We start from the raw sequence: 16,932 nt of genomic DNA on the forward strand, positions 1-16,932 counted from the left end.
AAAATGGAACATTGACATTTTAAAATTCTAAATATAAATATAAGCAGTTGTATTTAGTATTAGATTATTAACTATTGATAATAATTATATTATTGACCAAATATTTCATGGGAGGGTAGGAGGTGCTTTTAAGTAAGAGTTATATATAATATTTAAGAATTAATTATAACTAATTGTATAATTGTGAATTATCAAATATTAAAAAGATAAAATAGAAAATCAAACCTTTATAAATGGTATAGATATAGATTGTCGGACACCCTTACCCTCAATCATCAACTCACATTCTCCATTTTAATTCTTCTATTGACAGACCAAATTCTCTATTTCTGTGGCTCCCCTCACAACCCGGGAACAACCATTTTAAAAATACGGTGAGTACCTTAAGATTTCCTGTACCTTGATCATTTTTACAACTAAAATTTTTGGGCCTTACCATGCGGCACACTCGAATGCCATTTCCAACTAATAAAACAAACATGTAGCGTCCGTAAATTCTACAACCCATTTTCGATATAGTAAAATAGCACAATGTGACTTGATAAATCTTAAAGCAAAACCCACAAAATATGCATTGACTAGCAGCATTATGACAATTTGTATAACTATTAACTAGACATGAAATGGTTGGAGGTACTGTCAGAAAGTCGCACTTTTGGCTGGTCACGCTGAATATTTAGCACAGATGCATGCAGCCAAGAAAGAAATGTGTCTAGTGCTTGGGGAGCCTCTCAGCCATCATATTCCCCCTGAGCGAACTTATTTTCCGGGTAAAACACAGCTACCACTTGATTTTCTCCAAACTTCCTCCCATTCATCCCAACCTTAGCTTTAGTAGATCCATCGGTATCACCATATTCCAAAAACACCTGGGAAAAAAAAGAAAACAAAAAAGGCTCTCAGTTCATATACAGCCCACATTCACCAGGAGCTGGCTCCCCATTTGGGTCACTGTTGAAATGGACTAATCCAAGTAAGGGGGAAAAACTAGAAATCAGACGCTGACCTTTCCAACTCCAGGAGCTGGCTCCCCATTAGGACCTGGCCGAGGGATGACCACATTCACCAATTTACCTGCACATGCATAACGTATTGTCATACAGATATAGTGATGAGCGTTACCAAGAAATCTGTCTTGATAGTATATGCATGAGTACGCGCGAAAAAAAGAATTTAAAGGAAAAGAAAAACTTCACAGACAAGTTGTTCACCATATTTTCCACCTTCTCCTCTCATGTCTTCCAAGATATCTTCATATTCTTCATCATCCTTGAGTTCATCGGGGCTAACCGCTTGTGTTAAACACACCACCTTTGTTGGAAGACTCCCTGCTTGATACACCATTCTCTGCAAACAAGTATAAAACAACACAAAAGGAAATTTATTATTAATCAGATCATGCTTCTAATATAATTAGAATACATGATAATATTGGGGGTATGCTGACAAAATTAACGAAAGACATGCAACTTTTCAGAGAAAATATCAACTAGAACACAGGTTACATAAAAAGACGAGCCTAGAGAGATTGTTCCAATTAAAGCTTTAGGGCTTGTTTACATTGGGGGTAAGGAGAGGTAAGGGAAGTTTGGACATACTAACCTTGTTTGGGAATTCATTTGAGGTAGATAATGAGGGGAAAGTTAAGGTAATGGCAGGGAAAAAACTATAGATTTTCTTCGAACTCATAATGGGGTGTAACAGAGGGGAAGGGAACTTTTTTAAAAAAATACTATGCAAAGATAACTTTACCCTTGTATCAAGATAATTTCCAAAGAGGTGAACTAACATGCAAGATTATATATGTAAATTTACATATATTCTCTTACCTTCCCTTCACATTATTGAACTTCCCAAATGGGGTAAGTTACCCTTGGTTCTCTTTACTAAATTGCCAAACAAGTTTTGTAAACTAGAACTTCCCTAATTTAACTTATCCTATGTTCACTTCACTTCCTTTGATTGGGGCCAAATCCAAACAGGCCCTTAATTTCATAATTACAGATTAAGAATCCCCTTAATGGCACATCAGATATTAGCAGGAGAAATCTATAATTAATGTCAACACGCATGAGTGTCGTCTGGGAGTTCCCACATAGAAGCTGCCTTGGACATGGACAAGAGGACACAATTATATATGCCTCTTTCATCAAAAGTTGTACATACTTGCACTGATATAAACATCTTATTCATATATGAAAGAACATAAGTGCACTACTCTTATTGTGGGAAGTGCCGTACATGTCGTTGGGAGAAAACAAATAGTCAAAGCTACATGGCCAAGCACCAATTTGAAGAAGAAAACAGATAACAAAAGCCTATAGAGGGTTAAACTGACCGCAAAAAACAAGTAACAAATATTTTGCTAGATTAAAAATCAAGATCATGGAGTTAGAATTCGCAGAGGGTTTACCTGCAATGCCACCTGCTGTTGCGCCTGCAACAAAACACTTTCTTGCTCTGGTCTAGGCTGGGTGGCTCCCTGGTTTGCACGCCTAACAGTAAGTGTTTTATCACCCATCTTGATACCATTAAGAGCTGCACATGCAATATCTGTGACAGCGAGGTCTTGGTACACACAGAATGCATATCCTTTTGAATTCCCAGTTTCCCGATCCTTGACAAGATCAAAACCTCGAAGCGGCCCAAAAGACTCGAGCAACTCCCTTACCTGTACTTCAGTAAAATAATATGGAAGCCCCCCTACAAAAATGCGATCAGGCCCCTCTAAGCCAGCAGCAGAACCTGGTGTCAAGCCAACAGCAGCAAGGTTGAGATTGGGATTTGGCTGGCTTGGGCCAAGTGCAGCGGCCAGAGAAGGGTTATAGTCACTTGGTCTTCTAACCTTTACTGGTGCCCCCTGGATAGGCACAACAAGAAGTTCAAAGATCAGTATAAAGTTCAAAGATCTATCAGCATCTTCAATACAGATGCAATGGATACATAAATAGCTATATGATGGTAAGAAACTACATACATCGAGTATGATTCCATCCAAGGCCATCGCATTGCTTGCCTCTTCCACAGACCTCATTTCAACAAAAGCAAACTTCTTTTCATGGTTTATATATACATTAACAACAGCATCCCCTTCAAAGAACATGATAATATAATTAGACAAATATTTACCAAGGTGAAAGAAAATGTTTAGATAACAATTTGTCATTAAAAAAACCTGCACCAGCCGTATTCCCCCCAATTGCAGACATAACCTGGCTGAAAAATGTTGCAACCGACTGCAGATGAATTGTAAAGGAAAAAAATCAGATAGAAGCAAACGCTAACTCACATTAAAAAGAAAGAGACGAAAAGACATGAAAACAGAGATTAAAAGGCTGAGGCTCACTGAATGTCTTGATACTAGTCGCATGTTATTGTACTTGAAAAAAAGCATTGCCCAGTGAATACACATAATAATCATATAAAAATAACAAGTGGCTCACACCTCTGAATAGAGTAGTTACCAAATAAAGATCACACGAAAGCATACTGATAACAATGTGATTGTCTAAACTATGAAGGCATAAACTATCTGGAGGATCAGCATCCCATAAACAAAATGCACACAAGAATACGGAGGTTGATGTAAAACAAGAAAACATAGATCCATATGAGTACGATGATGCATGAACAATCAAGGGATGCCTAAAAAGCATAAAGATGTAAATGTGTACTCAGATCAAGTGTTCACTTGTATTTAAATCTATAACAGACCATTTAGTAATAGTTATTGAAGCAGATAACACTACTTTTAACTGTATCAGACATTCACGCGATTCCATTGGAACACAACTCAAGATATAAAAAGCTACCCAACATACACTCCTCAATTTTACAACCACACGGTGCCAAAACTTATAATGACCAAACTTTCCAGATGAAAACAAACATATGAAAGAGCAACTCCGTAAACAAAGCATAATTATAAAACTCTCAATAGAAACATCATGAAGAACCATTCCTAGATCTCAACAGAATACATATAGTTCCAAACAAGTTCAGAAGAATGCATCAATCTTTTAAAGCCTGATCAGCCGAAACATGGATCATAGTTTATCAAGCATTCATCAAGCAAAGGTAAAACTTTTGTACATCTTCAAGATGACTGTGATCCATTCATTTCCTCCAGCTGAATGATGAATATATTCTCTTAGAATAAGTCGACGTTGACCTATACTAAATCCCCCTCTCACAAATTGAAATGTTCTATGAATTATAGTTAAGAGAATCATAAAAATTCAATACTACTGAACATAAACAGGAAAATTCAGTTAACAATCAATGTGATTTGGCATGAACCATCAAATTCATACTGACCGCTTTATGATATGCCAAGGTGTAAGTTTTTTCAGCTAAACATTGAACTGCCAAGACAAATGGCCAGATTGAAAAAAGAACATATAAAAGTTAGAAATCATACAATAAGCATAGCCACGAAGCAAGTCAGTAGCACCCAAAATAAAAAATGGTAATATAAAAATCAAGACGCAAATAAAAGTGAATTACCTGCTCATTAGCAGTAGGAGAAAGGCCACCTACATACACACGTCGTGCATGACGAGTTGCCTACAGTTGTCAAGCATGTTAACAATTTGAATACACCAAACAATATAAAATTAGCTAGCACCAAATTTACCATACCTGTTGAGTCATTGCCTGCACCGGCATCAAGGAAATAGCTGGGAACTGGCATAAATCATAGATGTAAAAATAGGTTGATAAATTGCATTTCATATGAATCAAAGTGAGGAAGACGAAAGTATACTGCATAGGCCTAAAAGCCAAGGAAACATACTGGTGCAGGTGTCATACTATTGAATACATTTGGGAACATTCCAGGGACGGCAGGTGAGGTCCCGGTTACCTGGCCTGTGCAAAAAATTTGGTATGTTACAGCATAAAGTATGTCAAATAGTATAATGATTAGCAAAAATATGTGTGCAGCATCATCTTTAAAGCCCACATGGATAGGAGATACGCCTGGATTCCTACGAGTTTACCAAAGAGAAAAGAACTTATTATTTTCAACTACTGGAAAAAATATTTGCAAGACTGCCAAAAATGAAATAGTTGCCCATTGAAAAAGAAAAAGATCCATCAAACCGGGCACTGGTTCCTCCTTGAACAGAAAGGCTACAGAAGTTGAGGGGCTCACGCCCATTGGCAGCACAGTGGAACAAGTTGCCCAACATTGCCTTCTTATGACAACATTACACAGAAAACAAACAAACAAACACCAAAAACAAGAAAACAACCAAACGGTGCTCAGTTTCAAAACAAAATTGTTAAAATGAAAAAAGAAATGTATGCATTTAACTCAGATTATGAAGATTGCGTTGTCACTACAAACTAGTTATTCAAATTAAATTCATGTACTAATCTTACTTCTAAAGAAGGCATGAATTATGAACTAGCACTTACATTAGTTATAACTTAGAATTATTGCATACTACCTGGAGCAGTAACACCAGGCATCAAAGCAGGTACAGGTGGAGCCATGTCAAAACCACTGATCCGTTTACTGCATGGTAAGAACAATCAAAAGTTAATAAGCACGTCCTCGACGGACATTTGTACATGTGGGACTATGTAATCAACCAGTGATCAAACTGACAACTATATATATATTTAAATATACACATAAAGAGGAAACAACTATTTGAATGAAATCAATATATATACAATATTAAGCACTTTCTATTGCAACAAATAACAGTAAAAATACTACAAATATCCATTCATCAATTTCCAAAGCACACAGGGGTATCTAACTAATCAACCAATAATCAAGACGCATGCGTATCTATCTAAACAGAAACATACATCAAAAAGTTGAGCACAAATCATTTTCATGGAGATGAAGAGACATGATGTATTTAGTAGTAATCTTAGTAAGAAAGTGATAATCTTTGGTAAGGCTGATGATAACTCGATTCTTTTCGTGATTTCCATATGAGTTCCTCTAAGAAATAATTAACATGTTTTTTTATGATAGCCTGCCCTTAAAATGATTAAATGAGTAAAAAATAAACAAATGTAACAACATGGAACTAATTTTAGAGTATGCCAATTGGATTTTTTGTTGTAATTATAAATAAGGCTAGAAGTAAGAGAGGAAGTCAACAATTGCCTAGTTGTCCTGTGTAATGTGTTGGGAGTCAAATGCAAAAGCTTCTTGTAAGTAGTTGTAAAAGTTTGAATTCTCTTTCCGAAATTACTTTTGGAAACAAAGGACTGTATTTAAATGCAAATTCGAACAATGAGCATCAATGTAAAATTTAAATAGCCAGCAATAGACTAAATAAGTAACTATATATTAACTTTCTGCTTTCTGTTTCAATTATTCATTTTCTAAAAGTTCATCTCTTCAGTTATGATCAATGATATATGATATAATATGCTGATAAATGATAATATTGTAAAGTTCTAGTACTTATATTGTTATCTGTTTCAATTATTCATTGAACAAGAATAATTTCAACCATTGTATGGAATTGTCCTCTATAGCATCTAATCCATTGATGAGTTCTCAAAATTGAGTGTCAGGTAGCTCCCAAGGCCAACCAAATCTAGCTGCTGAGGCTCGAGCTTCGGTTCAACACCCACATCCACATCCTTCAGATGATATTGGATGGGATTGGGCAATTTATCCAGATTGGCCTGAGAAGAAAAAGATCAAGTGCACTCGTGTGGACATAAATCCATGGGTGCCATTTGTCGCCATAAAGAACACTTAACTAGTAGCCGGGGGAATACAAAACCATGCAAGAAAGTGACGTCTGATAATATAGCGAGGGTAAAAGCAGCAATGGCTGAAAGTAAGGACAAGAAGTCAGACAAGATAAGATATGAGATCGAGCATAGGCAGGATGTCGATATTTCTTTCTAGTTCCAAAATTGAGAATGCGAAAGAAATCACTCAAATTGGAAACAAGAGCCCCGTGAATTAGGAGTTATCCATCGATATGCTACATTCTTGCTAGAGGAGCCTACACCATCTTCAACTATGAAGTTGATGTAGCTGAGAACAAAAGAAGGGAGTTGGTCCACGAATAAGTCTCTCTTTGGACCTATGAAGCATGGAGTCCATTTCATGTATTGATGCTCCCTTCATTCAACAATATATGTGAAGCTATTAGCCAGTTTAGCCCAGGCTAGGTGGCACCGACGATGTATCAGCTGAGGGAGTCTTTTGTTGAAGAAGGCAGTAGCTCGTACTTCAGTTGGTTTGGAGCCACATAAGCAGCTTTGGGAGACTACCGGCTGCACATTAATGACAGATTCGTGGACTGATCGAAAGCACAGACAGTCTTATTGAGGCGCGCGCCTCAGGCGCGCCCCAGGAGGCGCAGCGCCTTGATTCGCTTCAACTGTTGGGGCGATTTGAGGTGGGTTGGGAAATTTCAAACGGGTTTCGGGTAATATTTGCTCCTTACCTCTTTTCCCCTTAGGGTTTCCAACTTCTTTCTCAATCAAAAAACGCTGAAGTTGTGAACTCCAGCTCTTCGTTCCCCGATCCAGAGCCGCCAAGGCGCCAAGCCAAAAACCGTCTTCGTCGCACCCGTCTGACGCCGTCGCAGATTCCGCCGTCGCCGTCCCACCCCGACGTCGCCGTCCAAGCAGGTAATTTTCTTCAGTTCTCTTTTTTTTTTCTTCGATTTTTTTTTCAGATCTCCTTTCTCGTTCTCTTTTCTTGTTTTCTTCAGTCGTTTCGTTTTTTGGTTTTGTTTTTTTTTTTTTTGACTTGTTCGCCGCCGAGATATTGTGGTAATCTAGGTTTTTTTTTCTTTTGTTCGTCGCTTTTTTCTTTTGTTCGCCGTCTTCGTTCTCTTTTCTCGTTCTCTGTTCTTGTTTTCTTCAGTTTTTTTTTTTTGTTCTCTGTCGCTTTTTTTTTTGTCTTGTTAATTTTGATTTCTAACTCATGCAAACTTCTTAATTGTATTTACTTGCACTTGGCAATTAATTTTTTCTTTGAGAATTAATTTTTCTTTTTCTGATGTTCAATTAACTGCTGCTGTTCAATTAATTGCTGTTGTTCAATACTTCAATTAACTGTTATATATACATTTACATATGAAGATCTCATTAGAAAATAGGAATACAATATGAATATACAAATTACATATTCAATGAATGAATTGTGGATATTTATTTTGGTAGCCATGTTGGGAAATTTGATTGATCCTTCATCCTTACTCGTTGCTACTTAACTCAAGTATAATCTGTAAAAAAGAAAAAAACAAGTCAATGAGCAACAACAACTTAGTAATTAGTTTAATTAGAAAAAAGAGCTTAAAATAGGTAATTAGCATGCTAACTAGTAACTACTAAATTATGAACGTGTAAATATTTAATTATTAATCACTTAATTGTTACTTAAAAAACATATTTCATGTTTAATTAAAACATATTTCTTGTATCTTATTTGTTACTTTAAAATTTTAGTTAGCATAATTTGATGATTTAAGTTGATATTGTCATAATTTTGGGTGTAGGTGACTAATAAACTTGAGTATGTCTTCATCGACATCGGCGAGTGCGAATAAAGGTAGAAGACAAGATCCGACTTGGAAGTACACTTTTCTAATTGAGGAAGGGAATTCCAACAAGCACAAGTGCATTTATTGTAATAAGATCACCAATGGCGGCATATCAAGGCAAAAGGAGCATCTTATTGGAACGACGAGGAAACGTAAAAATGTTTCCCTTTGCAAGAAAGTTCCTTCGAATGTGGTTGATGAGCTTAAGGAATATGACAAAAAACAAGCAATTATTAGAAGACAACAAGCAGTGGAAAATTACATGCCAGATCTTGAAGATGATGACATGGTTGAAATAGATGAAGTTGACGAGGTTGAAGAACAAGCACAAGCAACTAGGAACAAGGGAAAGGGTGTATTGACTTCTACTTCTAAATCATCTTCCTTACCTACAGGAGGAAGGGGAAGTGTGGGATCTTCAACAAAGAGGAAGGGGCCTATGGATTCATTTCTCTCATTTGACCCGGCATTAGAGGTGGCTAAAGATGATAGAAGGCGAAAATTGCGGCAAACAAGCATTGAAGAAGGCCTCAACAAAGATGCAGTTGCTAAAGTGCATCAAGATATTGCCCGTTGGTGGTATCAAGCGGGAATTCCATTTAATGCCGCACAAATTAGGTCCTTTGGAATTATGTTGAAGTCAGTGGGAGCTTTTGGGCCTAACTTGCCACCTCCAACATTCCATCAATTACGAGAGTCATTGCTTAAGAAGGAGAAGAAGTACACTGAAGATCTCATGCAACCTCATAAGGAGGTTTGGGCCAAAAAAGGATGCTCTTTTATGTCGGATGGTTGGACTGACCGGAAGGAAAGGACTTTGATTAATTTTCTTGTGAACTCTCCTCACGGAACAGTATTTCTTTCCTCTATTGATGCTTCCGATGAGATCAAGACTGGTGCGAGGATGTTTGAGATCTTAAATGAGGAGATTAAGAAGATAGGGCCGGAGAATGTTGTGCAAGTTGTAACGGACAATCATGCAAGTCTTAAATTAGCTGGTATGGAATTTTATATTTGATTTAATTTATTTGATATTGATTGATGTGCTTTCTAATTTCTTTAAAATTGAATGATTAAAACCTAATGAGATGTTTGTTTGTTTGTTCTAGGTAAATACTTGATGGATGAATATCCTCATATGTACTGGACACCGTGTGCTGCTCATTGTCTTAATCTCATACTTAAGGATATTGGAAAACTGCCATTCGTGAAGATGACCTTGAGTCGTGCTATGAAGTTGACGGGTTTCATTTATTCACATGGTTGGGTTTTGAGGTTGATGAGAGATCAAATCAACGCTAGAGAGCTTCTTAGACCGGCGGCGACGCGGTTTGCCACTTCATTTTTGACTTTATCAAGCATTCATAAGCAGAAGAATAATCTAAGGAAGATGTTTTGCTCCGAAAAGTGGGTGGAAAGCAAGTGGGCAAGAGATCCAAAGGGCAAAGCGGCGGAGAGGATAGTTAAAATGCCTAACTTTTGGAATAATGTTGTTCGTGTTCTCAAGCTCACGGGTCCTCTTGTTCGTGTTTTGAAGCTTGTTGATAACGAGAGGAAGCCGGCTTCGTGTTCTCAAGCTCACGGGTCCTCTTGTTCGTGTTTTGAAGCTTGTTGATAACGAGAGGAAGCCGGCCATGGGGTTTATTTATGAGGCTATGGATAGAGCCAAAGAGGCTATTGCAAAAGCCTTTAGTGAGGATGCAAGCAAATATTCGGAGGTATTTGAATTGATTGATAAGAGATGGAATGTTCAACTACATCATCCTTTGCATGCTGCAGGGTTTTACCTTAATCCAAATTTTTTCTATGCCCACCCTAACATTCAAGCCGATAAGGAGATCATGAAAGGCCTCTGGGAAGTCATTCAAAAGCTTGTGCCCCTACATGATCAAGATAAAATTTCTCAAGAGTTGACTTTATACAAAGAAGCACATGATCTATTTGGCATGCCTATAGCTATTAGAAACCGAGAAAAGAAATCTCCAGGTAAAATATATCAATTAATTATGTACACATACTTTTTAGTTAAATAAATTAATAAATTATCGTATACTCGTATTGATTACTCATTACTTTGTATATCTTGACAGCTGATTGGTAGGATTCTTACGGTGCAGCAACTCCGATTCTGCAGAAACTTGCTATAAGGATCCTTAGTCTCACTTGTAGCTCCTCTGGGTGTGAAAGAAACTGGAGTACTTTTGAACAAGTATGTTTAATTTTATTTAATTGAATAAACATATGCTTAAAGAATTAAGGATTTCGCATACTAATTTGATTCTTTGACTTTATATGAATTGCAGATACACACCAAGAAGAGAAATAGGTTGGATCACAATAGATTGCAGGATCTAGTATATTGCAAATATAATCAAGCTTTGAAGGAAAGATTTGACTGCAGGGATATTGTTGATCCAATCAAGTTGACTGACATAGATGAAAGCAACGAGTGGTTGTTAGGTCAATTTGGAGAGGGCGACAATGCGGAAAATGACTTGGTGGATGAGGAGGATGATCTTAGATGGGGTGTTGTAGGTGAAGCAACGGGAGTTGAAGAAGATTTTGGACCAAGTTTAAGGTCTACTGCTAGGATTCGAGGATCTTCAAGTGGTGTTGCTTCGTCATCTAGGAGGAGCGAGCCGGACTCGGAGGATGAAGAAGAGTTTAATGAAGAAGAGGAGGAAACTGAGGATGAGGAAATACCACTTCAGCTGGATGACGATGATGATGAGGATGACTAGACACTTTGTTATATTGCTACTTGCCTACTTGCTTATTTTATTTCGTAGACTTTTGCTTATGTTGGATATTATCTTGCATTGTGATTTGTGAGAACTTATGAACTTCTCTATGTTATGCATGCTAATTAAGACTCTTTCGTGATTTAATAGGTGAAATTATATTTCTAGTCTTTTTATGTGATAATTTATAAACATGTTGCTTATATCATGTTCTTTTGTCTTATGATGCGCCTCGATTTAGTGAGGCACGCGCCTCGTTGTGCGCCTTGCGCATGGTGCGCGTAAGGGACCTTTGCGTCCCGCATTGCGCATCGCGCCTCGATAACACTGAGCACAGATGTGTTATGAACATGTGCATCCATTCTAGTGCTGGAGTTATCTTCTACAACTCGATAGAGGAGTCTGCTGAGTCTTATACCGGCGATTTTATTTTTAAGTGGTTTGATCAATGCATCCAGGAGATAGGGACAGACTATGTTGTACAAGTTGTCACCGATAATCACTTGGCAAAGATGGCTGCAAAGGAGAAGCTAAAAAGTGAGAGGCTAAGAATCTTTTGGACTTCTTGCGCGGCGCACACAACCAATCTCATGTTGCAGGACATTGAAAAATTGAAAGTTTCAAAATACAATTGAGAAGACTAGGGCGTTGACTGTTTTTATCTATAGCCACACTAGGACATTGGCACTTATGCGTAAGTGCACGAGGAGGAAGGATATTGTCAGGCCAGGCACCACTAGATTTGCTACCTCATTCCTCACACTAGGAAGCCTGCTGGAAAAGGATACACTAATGGCTATGTTTAATTCAGATGAGTTTACGGGTTTGAAGTTTATCGGGGGTGCAAAGAATAAAGCTCCTACAACAAATGCTACGGTAATATCAAGATCCTTCTGGAGAGGTGTGAGGAGTTGCTTGAAGATCTTCACGCCTCTTTTGAAGTTTCTTCGTGTGGTCGGTTCAGATACTTGTCCCTCAATGGGATTTATTATTGGAGAGCTTCAAATAGTGAAGAGGGAAATCATGTCTGCTTGGAAGATAGAGAAGGAATATAAGCCTATCATATCCAATAGAGAGACATGCTAAGAATAGGCTTGATAGTCCTCTTCACCTGACTACATGGTTCCTAAATTCTCTTTTTTATTATGCGGAGGATGAGGTGGCTAAGAAAAATGTAGAAGCTAAGCAAGTAGTTCTTGATTGTGCTGAGCCATTTTTTAGGAATGGAGATACTATTGATGAGGCTATTGTCAATACCATCTACTCCACTGAGATGTTAAAGTATAGGGACTGTGATGCTTTCATCCATGGAAAGCCAAAAGCACTGAGTAGTGAAGAGAATTATTGAGGACCGTAATTCAGGTATTAACTTATATTTTGATATATATTTGCTAGTTTTGAGATTGAATCAATTGATTAATTTGTTTTACCCTCTTCAAACAGCTCAGTGGTGGGACACATTTGGTGGAGACATGCCTTACATGCAAATGATGGCTCTTAGGATATTGAGATTGATAGGTAGCTCCTCCGGATGTGAGAGAAACTGGGGTTGTTTTGAAGGGGTAATCACTCACTACCTTGTTTTAATTTTTACATTCAATTGTCCATATTAAAAAAAAAGAGATTGAATTTGAAGTCATTAAATAGTAAATGATAAAATGATAATTTAAAGAAATGATATTTTTTATGTTTGAATGCAGATCCACACAAAGAAAAGAAATAGGCTCGATAGCAAGAGATTGAGCAATCTAGTCTATGTACAATTCAATTTAAGGATCAGAACTAAGATGGATACAACAAGAAAGGATAGAAAGAAGAGGCTAAAGACGGTCGGCATGCTTCTTCATGGGTGGTGGATGGATATAACTCTGAGGAGGAAGAGGATTATTATTCAGGGACTGACATTCCACTTGGAGTTATCTCCAAAGAAGCTGGAACAGACGAGTTCTTGCAGCCAAGGAGGACCACAAGGAGGGCAAAAAGGGCTTCTAGTTCAAGAGCCTGCGAAGAGGTAGATTCGGAGGACGATGAGGAGGGACCTATTGAGGACTCAGACTCATATGAGGAGGATATTCAACTTGATGATGACAATAGCGACGAGGATGCTTTGAGAGATGAGATTTTGCTACTTAGCACTACTAATGATGATGAGGATGATGAGTGATGATGAGTCATTGCTCATATTCAAACTTTAGTCACTTCACTTTTAAGACTTCTAGCTTTTATTTTGCTTTGATTTAGACTTTTTGAGTTTTGAGTTTGGACATGTGTTAGTTTGATCTTTCTTGCTTGCTTAGTATCTATAGACTGTTATTATCTATCATGATATTATCTTGCTTTGCTCATTTAGTTATTTATTTATACTTGAATATTTTATTTTTTATGTCAAATTTCTAGTAGTTAATATAATGATGATGATGTTACTAATCAATGTTTTTTATTGTTGAGCATTTTTATATTAGAGACTTAAAAGTTGAAGAAATTGGACAAATAACAGTCTTTTTGATAAACAAGTATATTTTTTTATTCTTTATAATTATAGAACTTTGTTAATATTATGCAATTATTACACATCTATTTCATGCTTAGGCATCAAGTATGCATTTGTAGAATTTTTATATTTTTAATATAATTTTTCTTATTATATAGAATATTTAAATATATTTATATTTGACCGCTATTTGACTATGCGCTATTTGTCGTTATTTTACCGTAATAGCCCTAAATAGCTTTAGCGATACCTCACCGCTGACTTCATCGGCAAGTGGGGATCTACTATCATGATAAACCTCCATATATCCATCTTAATTTACCAATCTCATCACCCTTCAAGACATCCATTAATTTATCAATCTCACAACAGATAAAAAGCTGCAAATCAAACCTATTGAATGTCTACCATGTAAGGCAAGACAAAAAATCACCATGGCCCCTCAAGGATGGAAGATCCATCGCCTAATATCCGTTAAATTCAATATTGCTTCAATGCATTATTCAGTTAGTTGTATCTCTTTCCCAAAAGGTAAGGCATAATTATTTGTATTTTGTGAGTTCCAGAACAGTACCTTGAGATAGTTGATAAAGTTTCACTACAGTGAAACACCATTTCTGACATACTTACAAAAATCAAGTCTTTACACCGTGATATTGAATGGTGTCCAAAAAGTTATATATTCGAACAAAAAAAAAGAAGAATATGTATATCCTTGGTACCGAGGAGCAATTTTAGTTCTTAGTAGTGAGGTGACTTATTCTCATCCACTAATTTCTAAGAAGGGGACCATTCACATGAGTGGACTAGAATGACTTCTCTACCAAGGACTAGTACCAAGCACAAACTTGATACTTGGTAGTAAGGTGGCTCATTCTTATCCCATCCATTTATTTAAAAGGGGAGGCGAACAGCATCACATTGGTGCACATGGGTTGAATAATTAAGAAGTGGTTATTTTCAAATGGGGACAACTTGAATAAGTGATAAACTACGTAATCAGGTACTTTTATCATGAAGTCGTACTCGTACCGGACACGTTCCTGTACCCAAACTTCATGGACACTCCTTGGAGATATGCACTCATTTGTTTAGACATGTACTCAATTATATGATATATGTGTTTAAAACACTTGTCATACATTTCTTAGACAAATATCATATACTTCATATCATTTTTCGAAACTTGTTACTCGTTAGACATGGCTTGGGTTTGTTTTAGCCCATACCCAAATTTAAAAATTATGATCTCAAAAGATCATTTGGGTGTCTAGCCCAATTTACAATAAACATAATGAAAGAAACTTTAAAATGTGATAGGAATTTCGATTCTAATAACACGTTACACGTGAATTGAAAAGCAATAATAATCTCATGTAAATTATTAATTTTAATTTTAATATATTATGTAGCCATATCCCCGTACTCTAAATTTCACAAATTTGCCATGTCTCGTACCCATCCCCGTACCCTAAATTCCATGCAACTTAGATGATGAGAATCACCTCATTATCAAGCATCAAATTTGTGCTTGGTACTACGCATATCCATTTTTCTCACTTATGTGTGTAGCAAATGGTGACGTACAAAAATTCATAATTCATTTTTAAAAATATGCAAAAAGATAAATGTGAATAAAGAAGTTAAGAATTTAAAGGAAATTCATATTGCACAACAAGGAGCACGTATTATAATTCTTACCTCTTTGATCTTGAACGAGAACGAGATCGTGATCTACGACTAGATCTACCTTTTGACTGTGACCGAGATCTATGCCTATGCCGACTTTCTCTGTCTCTATCATAATCCCTACGCCTGGAATGACAAAGCAAGAAAATAAATAATATAAAGAAATACTATTCTATTAGCAGACATCTGAAATGATAAACATCTCAAAGCATCTAATAAAAAGTAAATACAATTCATCACAAGTACTACGGTTATCAAAAATTAGCCATCTAAATTGCACTTCCCAATACAGATTATTTTAGCTTCTAAAGAAATAAGAGACTGTGGATGGGTAAAGCATTGCTAAGAATCTCATATTATCCCTAGAAGAAATTCCTTAAGAAGCAAGGCAGAAAGGATTTGTCATGTTATATGCAATTAGCAAACTGCAATACAACAGGGATTGACAAGCTCCATATCAACCCTAACCTATATGAAAGGAGTCCCTAAAATGAACTTGCCGAGGAAAAAGACCAAATTAATATGGTATAAGCAATGTACGTATTTAAAAAATTACTCAAAAATCAGTTTGAATGAATGTTAGAATATACGGTACTTTATTGATGATTAGCAAGCTGTATTAGGATCCAAAACTCAACCATAAAAATTTACGACACTGATAATGCAAGTGTTGGGAAAAAAAGTTAAAAGGAAAAATTTCTGCACAGCTAAATATTATAATTCTCATACATAGCATAGTTTACACACGGGGCTATGACCTAATAAATAAATTAAAAGAAATAAACGAACTCAAAATGTCAACAAGTAAAAATCAGGAACATGAATGTTTTTCAGATGTATGTCAGAAAAAGATAAAAAAAAGAATCCATATTTCAGCTATTCTTTATGTTTTCAGCCATATTTTCCATTACTCTTGGTATCAGGCGTACTCTCATATCTCAATAAAATTCACAGTAAGACAGCAATAGACTGAAGTTCTTATGCTGACAGCGCAGTTTTATATTGTCCATTCTCATCAACAAAAAAATTCCTACATTTAAAATGCATCATATACAGAGATTCTGTGGTCAATACTTTTTTTCTAAGCAAGCATTTTTATTCCTCAATCACCAGAATGATGTATGTACATATACTGTATCCTCTCAACCTGGAAGCAAGCAAGCTTCTATACAAAAACCTCTCTAAAAAGAACAAAACTGCAAACTATAGCCACTAGCAGAAAGAACCTACACAACCTCGTGGACAACTTCCTCTATGGGCAAAATTAAGCATTTGTATTCCTATTATACGATCAATATTAATGATGAGTATATCATTTCGCTTGCGCAATGGGTGAATGAATCTAAGAGAAGATTGACTCCATGCATTCATTGTTCATAAACGAAAAAACTAACTCGTAAATAAAGTGGCAGTCTACCTATCGCGGTCTCGACTATGATGACGTTCACGATCATCATCTCGGCTTCGATGG

The 16,932-nt window shown here is 36.5% G+C and overlaps 1 protein-coding gene and 1 long non-coding RNA gene across 2 annotated transcripts in view; one reads left to right on the forward strand and one right to left on the reverse strand.

Annotated features, from left to right (window-relative positions):
- Positions 433 to 16,932, reverse strand: part of LOC109834413 (splicing factor U2af large subunit B-like) — a 19,411-nt gene continuing 2,911 nt past the window's right edge. Inside the window, 12 exon segments of the mRNA XM_020402427.1 lie at positions 433 to 869; positions 1,007 to 1,074; positions 1,212 to 1,347; positions 2,414 to 2,860; positions 2,978 to 3,090; positions 3,176 to 3,236; positions 4,507 to 4,566; positions 4,642 to 4,686; positions 4,796 to 4,869; positions 5,454 to 5,521; positions 15,474 to 15,587; positions 16,879 to 16,932. The exon segment at positions 16,879 to 16,932 is cut by the window's right edge and continues 8 nt beyond it. Of these exon segments, the coding sequence (XP_020258016.1) occupies positions 732 to 869; positions 1,007 to 1,074; positions 1,212 to 1,347; positions 2,414 to 2,860; positions 2,978 to 3,090; positions 3,176 to 3,236; positions 4,507 to 4,566; positions 4,642 to 4,686; positions 4,796 to 4,869; positions 5,454 to 5,521; positions 15,474 to 15,587; positions 16,879 to 16,932 (1,378 nt within the window). The 3' untranslated portion in view covers positions 433 to 731.
- LOC109834414 lies at positions 10,112 to 12,328 on the forward strand. The gene is made up of 2 exons (XR_002245564.1): positions 10,112 to 10,749; positions 10,844 to 12,328. It is a non-coding gene; the product is annotated as an uncharacterized LOC109834414 (long non-coding RNA).

This window comes from Asparagus officinalis, chromosome 3, assembly GCF_001876935.1.
Source record: "Asparagus officinalis chromosome 3, Aspof.V1, whole genome shotgun sequence".
In the NCBI taxonomy this organism is placed as follows: domain Eukaryota; kingdom Viridiplantae; phylum Streptophyta; class Magnoliopsida; order Asparagales; family Asparagaceae; genus Asparagus; species Asparagus officinalis.